Source organism: Babylonia areolata, chromosome 12 (genome assembly GCF_041734735.1).
Source record: "Babylonia areolata isolate BAREFJ2019XMU chromosome 12, ASM4173473v1, whole genome shotgun sequence".
Taxonomy (NCBI): Eukaryota; Metazoa; Mollusca; class Gastropoda; order Neogastropoda; family Buccinidae; genus Babylonia; species Babylonia areolata.
The window spans coordinates 10,767,131-10,784,500 of NC_134887.1; the positions used below are offsets into that span (position 1 = coordinate 10,767,131).

General features: G+C 43.5%; 1 protein-coding gene across 1 annotated transcript; it reads right to left on the bottom strand.

The window, feature by feature from the left end:
- Positions 1–752: 752 nt before the first annotated feature.
- LOC143288060 (uncharacterized) lies at positions 753–9,188 on the bottom strand. The gene is made up of 3 exons (XM_076596327.1): positions 9,137–9,188; positions 7,355–7,421; positions 753–4,880 (listed from the first exon to the last, which is right to left on the bottom strand). Exon 3 carries the CDS (start codon positions 4,845–4,847, stop codon positions 849–851), a length of 3,999 nt encoding a protein of 1,332 aa, XP_076452442.1. The 5' UTR covers positions 4,848–4,880; positions 7,355–7,421; positions 9,137–9,188; the 3' UTR covers positions 753–848.
- Between the last annotated feature and the right edge of the window lie 8,182 nt (positions 9,189–17,370).

Consider the following 17,370-nt stretch of genomic DNA (forward strand, 5'->3'; position numbering starts at 1 on the left):
TGCCCTCCTCTGTGTTCCTGTCTGTAAGCCTGGGCAGCTGTGAACACAGTGTCCTCAACTCCGTCGAGGAACAGGCTCCTGACTCACACAACATGCGGACCACCATAGGTAAATCTCGCAGCACTGCACACACAAGAGGGGATGTGATAGCATTATGACGCATTCTATCATATTGACACCTGTCATTATGACTTGGCCATAGCCACATGTCAAAAACAGAATAGGAGATGTCATCCAGCAAGACCTCCTGAGGACCAGTCACTGAAGGCTGGTGTGAGCTGAAGCCCAACCTGCTGCACTCTGCCACTGTCCTGTCTGGACATGTTCTGTTCAGCACGGCATACACCAACGGTGACTGTCCTTTATCATTCAGGGCCAGAGGGTCCACTCTCCGAACCATCAAGTCCTCCATGACATCCCACCTGTCCGAGTCACAGGCAGCATGAAGTGTTGTCTCCCCTATTTTATTCACCCCCTTCCTCTGGTCTCCACACCAAAGCACTGTCAGTTGGATGATGTCCATCTGACGATTGTCAATCAGTGCCTGTAGAGGGGTGTATGTTTCAATGTCATGTTGGCTATATCTGGCATCTAAGTGGATGTTACCTCCAAACTTAATCACAAGCTTCACAGTGTCCCATTGTTTATGGTCTATCAGCCTGTTGAGAACGCTGACACCAAACATGTCCAGCAGGTTGGGCTGACCATCACGTAACACTATCTCCTCCACCGCCCTCCACTCCTCCTTCCTGGCCTCCCTGTTCAGAGGGGTTTCCCCGTTCTCGTCCTTCATGTTGATGTCAGCTTTGTGAAGCTGGCAGAAGTCCACCACATCCCACAGGTGATGCTCAACGGCTTCCAAAAAAGCTACTTCGCGATGACGAATCACAGGGCCGTCTTTTCTCAACATCATAGGTTTGACAGCCTGCCAGATGTCCCGACTGATTGCCTTGATGGAACATAGTGTCCTGTGTCTCCGTGGACAGACATGCCTCGTCCTTCATGAGGGTGAGGCAATGCCTGAACAACGCTCCTGCTCTCCTCTGGAAGGCACACTGTATCACCTGACGTAGCACGGCATCGTCCACATTGTATTCCATCACCCTGGCCACCAGCATCCACTGGTTCCTCCACAGCAGTTTTGGAAGAGCCTCCAGACACAACTGGTCATCAACACCGTGCTCCAGCAACTTTCTGCACACGCCCCACCGCTGCTGTCTGACCATGTCAGGGAACAGCCAGTTTCGTTCATCTCTGTTCATTCCCAGTCTCACCAGGTGCATCAAGATGTGCCACTGTCGTTCTGCTACCACTCTGTGCAGCACCTCAGAGAAGTAGTCTTCTGTGGGTTGGTGCAGAATGTTGAACAGCACACTGCCCCACATACAGCGATCCAGAGACTTCCTGGGACTAAGGGCAGAGTTCTTTGCAAAACGTAATCTCAGTCTAATCAATTTCTCGCATCGTTCTATGTAGCGCCTGGCATCATCTCCTTCAGGACCTTTTCTCAGATTTCCTGTGGCCCAGTTCTCCAAAAGCTCACTGACTTCAGTGATGTCCCCTCCCCTCTCCACCATATCAAGCACAGTGGCCCAGTCGCCGTGCTTGGCCACCTTGAAGTGTGCCTGCATCTGCTCTGGGGGTGTCAACCCGTGGTCAGCCAGCAGTAAGAACACCTCCCACTCCTTCTCTTTGAAAGCCTCCTTCATCACCCAGTCACGCTCATCGTCGTGCACGGAGTGGTCTGACCACTGCCTGACCACACTCCACTGTCTCTGCTCCACAGCTGCCTTGAACAGCTGACGCCGATCATGTTCCCACACGTGAGACAGACAGGCCTCCTTGATGACGCCCCATCTCTTTTGATGAACCATCATTTTGAGCGCTACACTCTGTAGCTGAGGGAACAGAGGGAAAACAGCCAACACCACCAGAAACATGGCGTCATCGTTCTTCCCTCGTCTGCTGATGTGATACAAATGTAAACCTTGCAGGAAGTGAAGGAGAAACAGTGGGTCCGTTTTGTGAGTGTCAGCAATTTTTGTGAACACTGATATCCATTTTTGTTTGTTCTGGATGGTCGTCAGTGTGTCCTGTTGGAGAGAATCTGTATTGTCTTTTATACATGCAACAATGTGAGTGTAGATATCAGACACACACTGCTTGGTGTGCTCTGTACCGTCTGTGTATTCTCTGTCATCACTACACATTACATAGCACAGTGTGTGTAACAGAGACATCATTAATAACTCACACAGTGTAGTTTGCCAAGAAACACACCAAGCAAGAACAGAACTGGCAATGGAACAGTCTCCTGACATGTCATATCTGTAACTAATGCCTGTCACAGATTTGGTCAGATCCAGTGCTAGTGACACATCCACATGATGGTATAGGAATCTCCAGAACAGTGCATCATGCACTCTACTGTCATGTCCTGATGTTATCCATGTGCTCAGTGTGTCATGGACCACATCACACAACATGTATCCAACACATCTCCACTTTTGTTTCATCACAAGAGAGGAAAAAACAACAAAAGCATCATCTTCAGGGCAGTGATGCAGAATGAAATGATGTAAAGAAACATCATCAGCATGCTCTGCTGCCTCTGAAAAAGCCCTTCTGTGTTGTGCAGCGCTAACACCTCGCTCTAACACCTTGCCCACTAGTTTCCACAGACCACGTGACACCAGGTGGGTCAACACCTGTTCCAGCTCCTCCTCATGACAATGAGGTAACATGTAGATGACAAGGTCATCTTCATCACCATGTCTGATGGCCTGTTCTACAGCCCATCTGTGCTGTGCTGTACTAACACCTTGCTCCAACACCTCACCCACTAACTTCCACAGACCTCGTGACACCAGGTGGGTTAACATCTGTTCCAACTCCCGATCATGACAATGAGGTAATATGAAGTGAACAAAGTGATCAACCCCAGCTTGTGTGCTGGCCTGTTCAACAGCCCATCTGTGCTGTGCACTGCTAACACCTCGCTGTAACACTTTGCCCACTGACTCCCACATGCCCCGTGACACCAGGTGGGTTAACACCTGTTCCAGCTCCTCATCATGACAGTGAGGTAATATGCAGTGAATAAATTCATCATCTTCATCTGCATGTATGCTGGCCTGTTCAACAATCACTCTGTGCTGTGCACTGCTAACACCTCGCTCCAACACCTTACCCACTGATCTCCACAGACCCAGTGACACCAGGTGGGTTAACACCTGTTCCAGCTCCTCATCATGACAATGAGGTAATATGTAGTGAATGAATTCACCATCTTCATCAGCATGTCTGCTAGCCTGTTCAACAGCCCATCTGTGCTGTGCAGTGCTAACACCATGCTCCAACACCTTGCCAACTGATTCCCACAGACCCTGTGACACCAGGTGAGATAGCACCTGTATCAGCTCCTCATGAAGACAGTGAGGTAGTATGTAGTGAACAAAGTCACCATCAAGAGCATGTCTGCTGGCCTGTTCAACAGCCCATCTGTGCTGTGCAGCGCCAATATCTCTCTGTAAAAATCTGTCTACAGCTTCCCAGTGATGTTGTGACACTAAGTATGTCAATATGTGATGTTTAACACTGACGTCACTGTGTGCAGCACGATCTATAGGTTCCCACAGGGCCCGTGACACCAGGTGGGTTAACACCTGCTCCAGTTCCTCATCATGACACCAAGGTAATATGAAGGCAAAAAAGTCGCAATCGTCAGCATGTCTCATGGCCTTTTCCACAGCCCATCTGTGCAGTGCAGTGCTAACACCTCGCTTCAACACCTTGCCCACTAAACTCCACACACCCCGTGACACCAGGTCGGTTAACACCTGTTCCAGCTCCTCATCATGACACTGAGGATATATATGGCAAACGAACACATCCTTATCAGCATGTCTGATGGCCTGTTCAACAGCCCATCTCTGCTCTGTAGAGCCAATATCTCTCTGTAAAAATCTGCCTACAGCTGCCCACTGACCTTGTGACACTAACTGTGACAGTATGTGATGTTTTACACTGACGTCACTGTGTGCGGCACTGTCTATAGGTTCCCAAAGACCCCGCGATACCAGGTGAGTTAACACCTGTTCCAGTTCCTCATCATGACAATAAGGTAATATGTAGCGAACAAAGACACCATAATCACCTGCATGTCTGCTGGCCTGTTCAACAGCCCATCTGTGCTGTGCAGTACTAATACCTTGCTCCAACACCTTGCCAACTGATTCCCACAGACCACGTGACACCAGGTGGATTAACACATGTTCCAGCTCCTCATCATGACAATGCGGTAATATGAAATGAACAAAGCAATCATCCCTAGCATGTCTGCTGGCCTGTTCAACAACCCATCTGTGCAGTTCAGTGTTAACACCTCGCTCCAACACCTTGCCCACTGACTTCCACAGGCACCTTGACACCAGGTGGGTTACCACATGTACCAGCTCCTCATCATGACAATGAGGTAAAATGCAGCTGACAAAGTTATAATCATCAGCAAGACGACTGGCCTGTTCAACAGCCCATGTATGTAGAGCAGCACTAATGTCACTCTCAAAAACACGACTCACACCAGTCCAGTTACATTGTCTGAGGAAATGCAAGAACGCACTGGCCAGGCGATCCTCAGTAAAATCAGCTATAATTTTATCTAAGTAGACATTAGCAAACCAGTCAGGAGTATGGGCCACAATCTCCCAGAGAGCCCAGGCCCGTTGTTGCAGATCACAGTCAGGCCTGTCAACCAGTGTGGCCACTATATGCCACCGTTCATCCTGCACTGCCTGTGCCAACTCCTGGCTGACCTTTGCTCCTGCCTCTTCACACACAGCTGCCATCGTGAGGACATGGACACGACGACACACCAGAAGCTGAAACACGACGACAAAAGGACAAACTGAGCGGCTCAGTGTCAAAGAACACTGGTCATAACAGATCACAAATGACATCAACGTGTTTGTGTGCAGGTGATGACATCGTCACTTTCTCCCTCTGTCATCAAACGTGAGCAAAACTTCGGCAGGACACAAGGACTGTCTACAGTTGAACACACTGACTTTGTCCTGTTTCCATTAAAACACGAAGACTTTGAACGGGCTGTGTGTATGTGTGTGTGTGTGTGTGTGTGTGCGTGTGTGTGCGTGTGTGTGCGTGTGTGTGTGTGTGTGTGTGTGCGTGTGCACATGGTATGTAAATGTATATTGTACATGTGGCAACAATAATCATCATAGTCAATCTAAAAATACCAACAGTCATCATAATCAATCTAAAAGAGCAGTATCCTCCTCGCCATACTTTCCATCTAATTCCCTGTGTATCAGTTACTCCACGCGGACACACGCACACACACACAGACACACACACACAGACACACACACACACACACACACACACACACACACACACGCACACACACACACATCTATACTCATCTGCACGTGCCCACATTCACGCAGTCCCCACCCCACCCACACACAGGCGTGGAGTATTTCCACAATATATATATATATATATATTATGTATCAAAATATGCCCAAACATGAAACAACTTTCAAATGCCCGCTGCAGTTGTTACTGTTAACTTTCAGATATGAAAAAAACACACACAAAAACACAAAAACAAACAAACAACATAACTGCTGTAGGATGTGTCATAGGTCAATCATTTCATTATATATATTTTTCTCTCTCTGTCTTTCTTTTTTTTTTTTAAACTTTTTAAATTGACCAATGACACATTCTACAGCAGTTAGATTCCTTTTTTTTCATTTAATACTTCATTTTTAGACAGATTTTCTGTCTCGTTGAAAAAAAGTTGTTTTTTTTATATATCCCCCTGTCACAATGAGAGTGCAGCAAATGCCAGTGAAACACAAAGTGTCAAGTGTTCAGAACTCTCTTGGGCGCAACGAAAATAAGAACATTTCTACAGGAAACTCTCCTACAGGATTTCTTCAAAAATTTTCATTAGATCGAAGGCTGGGTTGAAACACTTGCTATGCAGGGTCTGACCTGACTCAAACAAAAACGATATTGGTATAATCATCATTTAAAAAAAACAACAACAACAAAATAATAATAATGGATACTTATATAGCACACTATCCAGAAATCTGCTCTAGGTGCTTTACAAAAACGCTTTTGTTAACATAATACATCATATCTATGTTACATACACGCACCAAAATGTGACTACACACAGACAAATAAACAAAAAAATTAATCAATATGAAATTCACACAGCACATAGAGATCCAGGTGGTCATTTTATTTTGATTGATTTACAATTTCTGCATATACATGCTGCTTTGTCAATGTTAGTGATTTTAAAAAAAAAATGACCTTGTTATTGCAGCCGGTGTGGCATACAGAGTATGGCTGCCTACATGGCGGGGTAAAAACGGTCATACACGTAAAAGCCCACTCGTGTACATACGAGTGAACGTGGGAGTTGCAGCCCACGAACGAAGAAGAGCAAGAAGAGAAGTCCTGCAGCTGGTAACTGGAACGCTAGATACGAACACTGATGTGTGCAGTCACTCAACTGACAAGTACTGCGACTCGACTGAGAACAAGGAAGGAATTCTCTTTATATTATTGCTAAATATGATCTTGTTGATGTACTGGTGGGAATCTAATTCCATTTAACACAGACAATTGGACTATTTTCTTGTGTCGCAGGCAATAATGTTACACATATAATTATGTATATAATCAGCTATGGTTATTGCTGACTGTTTAGTTATAATGAATTTGATAGAAAAAAAAACAAGTGCGACAGACCACACTGGAAATTTAACCATTCATTGCTACAGGATGAAATTAACGATACTGTGAAAAACAAAACAAAACAAAAAACAACAACAAAAAAAACAAAACAAAAAAAACAAAAAAAAAAAAAATTACGAATAACCAGTTTATAGCTATCACAATATTCGGAATATTCCAACAGGACACTTATGGTTTGTTATAAATAATCACCTCTTTTCTGGAGTTAACCTGATGGAGATTAAAAGGAGGAAAAATAAACCTAATAAAACTGTTGAATACTTTTCAACAGTAGGAAAGAGAGTGGAGACTGTGAGCGAGAAGTCAAAGAACTCAGAAACACAAAATGGGGGGATTGGCGGGAAAAGCAACGGCATGTATGACGGATAAAATGTTGGAAAAGAAACAGTGAATATTTCTGTAATATGAAAAAAAGACATTTTGTCAATGAAACTTTTGAACAGGGGAAAAGGAGATATAATTTTACACCAAAGGTCAATTTTATTGGAAGTGAAAATAAACGTTTACAATAACTCGTACAGACACAGAGATTTGAATGCAGTCAGAGAAAACTCACGTGGTGTCACTGTGTCAAGGATTCAGGTTGTCACACAGGATTCGGCTGGGACTGACTGACACGTCACCTGTACAGACAGACAACACACCATCATGTTTACCCTGACTGACTCACCAACACTTCAACTGAAGAGACAACACAGCATCATGTTTACCATGACTGACTCACCAACACGTCATTTGAACAGACAACACACCATCATGTTTACTCTGACTGACTCACCAACACGTCACCTGTACAGACAGACAACACACCATCATGTTTACCCTGACTGACTCACCAACACGTCACTTGAACAGACAGACAACACACCATCATGTTCACTCTGACTGACTCACCAACACGTCACCTGTACAGACAGACAACACACCATCATGTTTACCCTGACTGACTCACCAACACGTCAACTGAACAGACAACACAACACCATGTTCACTCTGACTGACTCACCAACACTTCAACTGAACAGACAACACACCATCATGTTTACTCTGACTGACTCACCAACACTTCAACTGAAGAGACAACAATACACCATCATGTTTACTCTGATTCAGTAACACATAACCATGACAAACAACAATAACTTGTAAGCTACAGCTAAGAATATATATATATATATGCACATATATACACCAAGCCATTTAAAAAGGAACAAACAAAAACAAAAAAAGATTAAAGTAAGCAGATCTGAAAAAGAGGGAAAAACATACATATACATGCAAAAAGAACATGATAATTAAACACAAGCTGCATTTCACGCACGCGCGCGCACACACACACACACACACACACACACACACACACACTCGAGCACGAACTCATCCCACCCAACCCCATTTCACAAACACATGTCCCCTCATCTAACACAAATACATTGCCAACGCAAACATGTACAAAGCATTACACAAGTTTTGAAAGAAGCAGTACACCAATAGATATAGACGTTTGGAGTAATGGCCTTGTGGTAACGCGTCCGCCTTGGAAACGAGAGAATCTGAGCGCACTGGTTCGAATCCCACTGTCGCCAGTATATTCTCCCCCTCCACCCGACCTTGAGTGGTGGTCTGGACGCTAGTCATTCGGATGAGACAGTAAAAGCGAGGTCCCGTTTGCAGCATGTACATAGCGCACGTAGAAGAACCCACGGCAATAAAAAGTTTGTCCCTGGCAAAATTCTGTAGAAAAATCCACTTTGATAGGAAAACATTTGAAATTGCAGACAGGGGGGAAAAAAAGTGCAGCGACGCGTTCTCCCTGAGGTGAGCAGCCCGAATTTCATACAGAGAAATATGTTGTGACAAGAGTAATACAAGACAAAACAATACAATACAATGCAATATAATACAATACAACACAACACAATACAATACAAGCAACTACCGATCATGCAATGACAGGTCAGCTGTTCCACAGAGAACCGCAAGTGATAGTTTGTCCAATAAATCAGGATCCGTCTCCAGAGAAGCCAGCTGCATTGCTTGGTTGTAACATTTTGACAGTTACACGTGACTAAATGCCTACGTTGAATGAACTACGCCATTGGTCAGTTCCATACTACACACAGTTAGTAGCGGATTACGACCATACTAGGCTCTTCCGTCCGAGCAATGCAACTGGCTTCTGGCAGAAGAGAATGGTGGATGAACAGCAGACTATTAGTGTTATATTCTATGTGTCAACAGGAAGCCAGATTATCTCACGCCGTCTGACAGTTTCTCAAGAGACACAACCTACGAGGAAATATTTGAGGTTTTGTATTCTCTTCCCTGGCCAACTGACCTGAGCTTGGAGACACAGCAGGCAAACACAGCTTCAGTCTGCTTCCCCTCTCTCTCTGAGCTCTGACAGCTGGTGAAAGGGCAAACGCAGAAACACTGGTGAGTTTTAAATCATTAGTTCACAGTCAACAGAGGGCGCTGGTGCTATTGGTGGTTGTGGTGGTGGTGTGAGAGAGAGAGAGAGAGAGTGTGTGTGTGTGCGTGCGTGCGTGTATGTGTGTGTGTGTGTGTGTGTGTGTGTGTGTGTGTGTGTGTGTGTGTGCGCGCGCGCGCGCAAATGTCGATGAAGCGTCGACCTTCACTTCGGGGAAGACAGAGGTGCTCTGTTGCAGTGTAGTGAACAGGATGCTGGTCGTCACTGGTTTGAGGACGCCCTCGATTGTGACAGAGGTTTGGTCACGTCAAACCACAGACCCGGAGATCCTTCTCTATTGTTATCATGCGAGACAATGTTCGTGACGTGTTTACATCTTTCCGTCTCTCTACAGGCCCGGACACACACACACACATACACACATGTAAACACGCACACACACACATACACACGTACACACACACACACACACACACACACACACACACACACACACACACACACACACACACACACAGAGGAACAATAACAAACAAGACCACCACAAAAAACAAAAAGTGGAGAAAGTTTATAATATCAAAAATGTTGTATCGGCATGAACTTCACCAGCAGATTATTTTGTGCTTGAGGACAGACACCAAGACTTAACAACAATTTCACTGACAAGACTATGGCAATTTTCGCCCTGAACTTCCTTAACCAACCGATTTTTGCAGACGCCAAACATACTCAGCTTCACTGACAAAGCGACGACATTATACGCCCTCAACAGCAGATTAGACTGAAGTAAAGGCAGACGTTTGTGTTCATGTGGGGGTGTGGTTGAGCACGCGCATGTGTGTATCTAAGTGGTGGGGGGTGAGGGGGGGGTGGGGGTGAGCAGTGTGGGCACGAGCAAACGTTTCTGTGTGTGTGAATGACTTTTAGAGCACAAAGAATTTTATATGTATATACTGTCCTGATTTTTTTTTTTTCATGTGTGTGTGTGTGTGTGTGTGTGTGTGTGTGTGTGTGTGTGTGTGCATTTTACCGTTATATGTGGATTTATTTGGTGCATGCGTTTATTTTTTTGTACATATTGATGTGTAACAAATTTATTGTCTTAATAATTAAGTAAATTTTATATCTCTTTTTTATTGTGTGCGTTACCATATTGCGTTTATAACGAGCCTGTGATTTATTGTACAAACCAGTGACCATGTGGATTGATAGAGTATTTTTTATTTCTTTTTTGATTTGATAGGCTGTACTGTGTGTCTGTTTGCTTACTACAATGTGGCAAGTTGGTCACTCTTAGTAGATATATCATGAATGTCACTCAATGTCAAGGTTTAGTCTTCAGACATTTCTTTTATGTTCTGAGGATTCTAACTCCAAATCCAGTGGTAGTCTTTGCATAAATTTTGCACATTACCAGGCTTTAGGTTTTGAGTCGGTCATCGGTCACTGTCGCATACAACTTTGGAATGACCGAACGATGTGGCATCCAGTCGGCCACTTGATTTATCCTCAGCAAATCGGTGAGATCGAAAGGACATTTGTCTAAATCTCTGAATCTCCTGCATGACTGACGTTTCAAACTCCGAAAAACAACAAACAAACAAACAAACAAAACCATTATCACTATTGTTCCTCTGCAGATCGACGCCGAACAGACGAACACTGCACACAACCAACATCGCATAATATCACAGGAAACATGCAGGCTCATATTTTGCACACACACACAAAAGTATATATATATATATATAGTGTCCATGAAAAAACAAATGTCTATCATATATTTTTCCAAAGTCCAAAAACAAGACAACCGATCTTTCAAAAACTAGCTGACCAGTTTCCCACCAAACACATAGGCCTAATTGTTCTCAGAAGATATTTTGAATAATTGCCTATTACTTTAAAAAAGAAAACAACCTCTGTTGAATCAAAGTCCAGTTGGTATACACTTTTGATTGATCACTTTTTTTGTCATTATAATCATGCTTTATATTTTTACAGGGAAGTTTAATTCACTGTTAGGATTTATGTTATAATTTACTGTTAGTCCAGTCCTTCGTAGGTCTTCGCAGCTTGATTAAGTGCTTATATCTTTATCATCAGTCATTTTCCACTACTCCGTTATTTCAGTCATCCTACCACCTCTTCCCATGTCCCCCCTCCCCCATCTCCTATGCACACATACACACATAACTATGCCTTTTTTTAAACGTCTAATATGACTGAACAGTGAAAAGATGTTAAACTAAAAAAAGGAAGACAAACGCAGACTCATACAATAGAATGGTCTACCACGAAGACGTATTTCCCCAGACCACTTACTGCCCACTCCATTTCATCACAGTATCTGTTTCCCCCCCCGTCTTCACTGGCTCGGTCATGTTCGCCGAATGAATGAAGGCCGCATCCGTATAGCTCTGTTGTACGGCGAACTGTCAGAGGGAACTGGGCCCCAAGGCTGCCCCTAGACTAAGATTCAAAGGTGCTTGCAAACGGGACCTGAAAAGTACAGGTATTGATGTGCTGTTCTGGGAAAGCCTTGCGGACTCACGTGAACCCTGGAAATCTGCCATTCAGAGAGGGGTCAAACAAGCAGAGAGAAGCCGCATTGACTAGAGGAAAAAAAGAGCCACACGCAAGTCAAATTCTGTAAACCAAGCAGCATCTACCTATATCTGTCCCACATGCAGTAGAGATTGTCACTCCAGCATCGGTCTACACAGCCACAGCAGGAAGTGCAATTCCCGACAGTGACTACATTTCTGGTGCAGCCATCGTCTCTCGAGACGGAAGGAGGCCGACAATCTGTTTCCTGACATTCTTTGAAAGCACGGCATCCTGATACACGGCTGCTGCACGTGCACGTGAGCATATCGGACAGAACACAATAGCTATGACTGTTGACACAACTGCCACGGTGTGTGAGTGAGTACAAGTGTGTGTGTGTGTGTGTGTGTGTGTGTGTGTGTGTTCCTAAGTGTGTGTGAGTGAGTAGGTGCACACTGATGTGGTGTGTGTTTGTGAGGTGTTTTTTTTCTATTCCCATCTGGTCATTGGCGAGATATACCAGCATGTAACACTAACAGAGCAGAAAATCCTTTGTGCTTGTGGCTGTGTGGTTGATCTAATTATTTACTTGTTCTCTCTATATCTCTCTCCGCCTCCCCCCTCACACACAGTAACTGGGGATGTTTTAGCTGAATTACTCTCTGGCTTTTTTGTTTATTCATTTATTTTTTTTTCTAGGTAAATGATAGAAAGAAAGGAGATTTACTAATGCGTAAATTCTGAAGTTAAGATCTTCAGAACTGAATTTTTTTTTTGTTTTTTTTTTTTTTGAAAGTTGAGAAATTGACATGTTTCAGAGATGTACGCCTATATAATAATGTTTCTCTGTTCTTTTTATCTGTTTCTCACTTCAGTCATGCGTCTTTGTTGTATTATGAGTGTTAATTTGCCAACCGTAATAACCCCTTTAGTTCATGCCTGTCAATATTGAATATATATGTGTGTTTTTTTTCTCAGTATCTACTAATGTACTATAATATACTCTGATATCTATGTTTATGTATGTATGTATTTGTATGCATGTGTGTATATGTACACATTATGTATGTGCATAAGTGTGTGAGTTTGGGGGGATGAGTGTGTGTATAGATATGTGGGTGGGTTGGTGGGTGTGGGTGTGTGACAATGACGTGTTCCCTATATCACTTTTTTTTTTACAATGATGATGATTATTATTATCATCATTGATAGTTGTAGTAGTAGTAGTAGCAGTTACCAACATTATCATTGTTGTGTCATCGTCATTGTTGTTTTTGTTGTCACAAGGACAGATTGGAAGATTATGCGATGCCTAAAATCTTTATCCTTGAGTAATACAGATTTTGTAATCTTGAATCAGTCTGTCAGTATGTCTGATTCTCTCTCTCTTTTTCTCTTTCACTCTCAGTCTCTCTGTCTGTCTGATTCTCTATCTCTCTATGTCTGATTCTCTCTCTCTCTCTCTCTCTCTCTCTCTCTCTCTCCCCCTGTGAAGCTCTCTCTATTTCTACCTATTTGTCCGATTGTCCCTCTTTCTGTGTTGGACTCTCTCTCTCTCTCTCTCTCTCTCTCTGTGTGTGTGTGTGTGTGTGTGTGTGTGTGTGTGTGTGTGTGAGTCTGTGTGTCTGATTCTCTGTGTGTGTCTTTCTGTGTGATTCTCTCTGTCACGTTCTGTCTGTGTGATTTTCTCTCTCTCAAACTCTCTCTCTCTCTCTCTCTCTCTGCGCTGCCTCCAGGCTTGAAGTCCTGGCCCTTGGCATAGGCCTGATCAGCCACACACCCCCACTGTCAGTGTCAGAGTCTGACACTTTATTGGCATGGCAGTGTAGTGGGGCCGGAGTCGGCTTGATGGCAGGTGGTGGTTGTTGGCTGTACCTCTGCTGTGTGAAGCTGAGTACAGGTGAGGGTGACACCTGTGGGACCACAGCATCAGATTCCAGCGTTGCTGGTTCGGAGCGGGTGCAGCTGGCATTGGTCCGGGTTGCCCAGTGTGTGTGGTCGGAACACACTGGTTGCTGACCACTACTGGAGTTGGGTGGTCCGCCTTCAGTCGCCTGGTCTTAATTCACTCAGTACGACCAGTCCTCTCTTCTCCTCTACACAGACCCGTCGGATGTCCAGTGGGTGTGTGAATGACCCAACCTTTAGCTTCCGTCGTCAGAATTGTGGTATTCTTTGTCAACATTCTCCTCTTCAGTATAATAGCCTTCCGCTTGCAATATTTTGATGATGGTAATTGGGGTGAAACGCTGTTAACGTCGTCTCTTTCGCCGTTCGTATGGAAAGAGTTAATGTAGTGCTGCTTGTGGTGACACTGGTGTTCGGTGTGACCAGACCGCTGACACCAGACACAGTGTGGAGGGTCTGGGGCCTGGTCAGCAGCGCAGCAGTGAGGGTGAAGAGCTGGTCCTGGAGGATGTGGGCGGTGTGCTGGCATGGGGGATGGCCTAGTCTTTTTTTGCCATAAGGAGCTAAATGGTTGGGATACTGTGTCGTCAACTGCGTTTTGTGGGTTTGTCTTAGTGTGGTTTGTTGTTGTTGTTGTTGTTGTTGTTGTTTTTGTTTTTTTATGTGACAGTTTTGTGTTGACGCGGTTGAGCATTTGTAATGTTTAACTTAGACTCGTATTTGACTGAGCATTAAAGCCATATGTTGATTGTTTCCGAAGTGAAAACATTTCAGACTTAGATTGCTACATGCGGTTATTTGTAGTCATGTATGCCACAACTGTACCTTTTGAGATGAATGAAAAATTACAACAGTCTGTCAGGGTCTTTCATAATTATCGTTTAAAATCTAAACTAGCAGTTTACGTAAAGAAAACTGAAGTGATTATATCGAATTTTACACACAAAAAAGCATAAGCCTGTTTTCAAATTTGGTGAGGCATGTTTGGATGTTGCCAATTCTTTTGAATATATTGGTATCGAGCTCAGCAGAAAAGACACGTACTTTTTTTTTATAAAGCTAAAAAAAAATTTCGAACAGGCTCAAAAAGATGTTTTCTTTACTTCAGTCAGCCAGAAATCAAGATTTACCTGTACATATTGTTCTTGACATGTACCAGTCTATGTTTGTTACTATTTTGTTATATGGTGCAGAAATATGGGGTTATGAAAATGTGAATATACCTGAAAGATTATAACTGATTTTGTGATACGCTTGAAAGTGTATCGGCTTGTAAGATAACCGTGAATGTGAATGCATAGTAAGTATGCTACTGGGAAATGGAAATTAATAACGAATTGCTTGGGCAGGGTTGCGATATAGATAGATGATGGTGTGGAAGGTTTTGCATCCCAAACAACTCCTCTTCCCACCCGTCCCTTCCCTCCTAGATCATTGCATTTACTTCTGCTTTTTGCTTACATCTGCAGTATTTTGCCAAAGGTTTTCTGCAAGTGTGAAATTTGTCAACAGCATCGGTATTCATGTTGTTTTATTGTTGTTGTTGTTGTTTTTAATTTGTTTGTTATTGTTCATGCATCTATCATCATCTATAAGAATTGTTTGAAATGACACTACAATTCACTGCAAACCAAAAAAATCGAGACAGTGTAAAGCAATTTAGATCACTGAGCAAAACAGTGGGATGTGTAACTAGTTTAACATTGGTAAGTGCTAAGGAATTCCAACCAGGAAAAGGTCTTTCTAATGGTTACTCCTTGTGGCAAATAATGTCAGAAGATAATATTCCAAAATATGAAGAAAATGATATTAAAGTCACGTTTGATCCTACTCACCAGAAACAACGTCTGTGGGGGACAGGACGGTAAAAGAGACAAAACAATCGTTGGTACAGTATGAGACCACTGCAAGCTCTGCAGAGAAATAAGAGTCTGTTGCGATATGAAAACATGGTGATAGACTGATTGATGACATAGGGAGAAGGTTTTGTGTATTGGGTTGGAAGGGAGTTTCTAAGCTACGCTAGATAAGTATCCACTGTTTTACTAAACAGAGTAGTCCTGTAATTCAACGATGTGGGCCTAGACAGAATCAAACAACAAAATAATATGTGTACATAGTTTGGTCCTTGGACGTTTACAGTTTTTTGTGTATCTCTGTGACAATATCTAAATATTGGGGTCACAAAAGATTTTGTGACTACTTCCTGATTAAAAGCAGACCTGTCTGGGTGTCAATGCCTTAAGCTGATTTATAGGTCTTTCTGAATTCCTATCAGCAAAAGCGGACATCATCTTCCGAATCCTCTCTTCACGAGCAATCCTGCGTTTCTCAAACAGCATGTTGATGGTGTAGAGGAAAGGATTGATGGCTGCATTGACAGGGAGGACGAGGATGGCAATGGCTACATTGACTTCACCAGGGACAGGAACACCACTGGAGGCCAACAGACCCAGCAGACCAACAGGGAACCAGCACAGAAAGTCAGATACAGCGATGGTAATCAGACGTCGAGCGATCGTAAAGTCCTTAGATTGTTTGTTGGAATCCCCACTTGTCATACTGTTAGTGCGGATTGACCAGTAGATGAACATTTGCCCTGTTCCGATAAGAAGAAATAGAATAAAGTTTAGGACGATCATAACACTGAAGGAGTAGTCATGGCCAGCAAAGGCCTTCCTGGTGATGGGCAAAGGAATACAGATTCCGTTCTGACTGTAGAAATTCCAGTGTGCTGCAACAGGTAACAAAGGAATGCAAGCAAGCATGATACCAATCAACCAAACCACCATACAAGCTATGTGTGCTGACTTATTTTTGAAGCGGGTGTTACTGAATGGAAAACGAAGGACTAGGAAGCGATCCAATGTAATGAGACAGATTGTAAGTGCTGACACTTCACTGGAGAGCAGAGACAAAAACCCAGCCACTCTGCAGCTTGCACTTTGTTGCCATTCAGCATCTTTCCAGAGGTAAACCCCCTGGTAAATCCTATCGGCTATCCCAATCACTGCCAGGTATACCCCCATCAGAAAGTCTGAAATACACAAATATGTCACAAATACACCAAACCCCATAGTGTTGGACAATCGAAATATCAACAGTCGATAGACAAAGCTCCCAAAATTTCCAGTCAAAGCCAAGGCAGCAAACACAGACAAAATCACGCGGTAGAAATTCGAACGCAGTAAGGCATCACAGGAGGAGATCTCATCAGAAGGAGAATGACAGTTACTCAGACAAAAAGATTGGGGAAGAATTTCTGGACAACATAGCTTGTAATTGTCTGACCACACTTCTCTAAGACCTCCCAGGCCTTTAAAGATATGAGGAGGAAAGTCTGTCATGGGACAGCCTCTCAAATCCAGATAACTCAGAAATGGTAATGGCTGTAACCCATCTCCAGCTATACCATTGAGACCACAGCCAGTTACATTCAGGAACATAAGTTTGGGAAATATCTGAAGTGCTGTAACATTCAATTCTGGCAAATTTACTTTAGACAAGTCAAGTGTATGTAACGTGGGAAACGTCAAAAAAGAATCATGTACAGTGCCAAAGAGAAGCTCCAGAGAATTCCCTGCAAGTGACAACACTTGCAGATTGTTCATATTGTTCATCTGGGTGCTTCTGAGTAATTTCAGCTCATTGTTACTGAGATCCAAAGTCCGGAGATTGGGAAATTG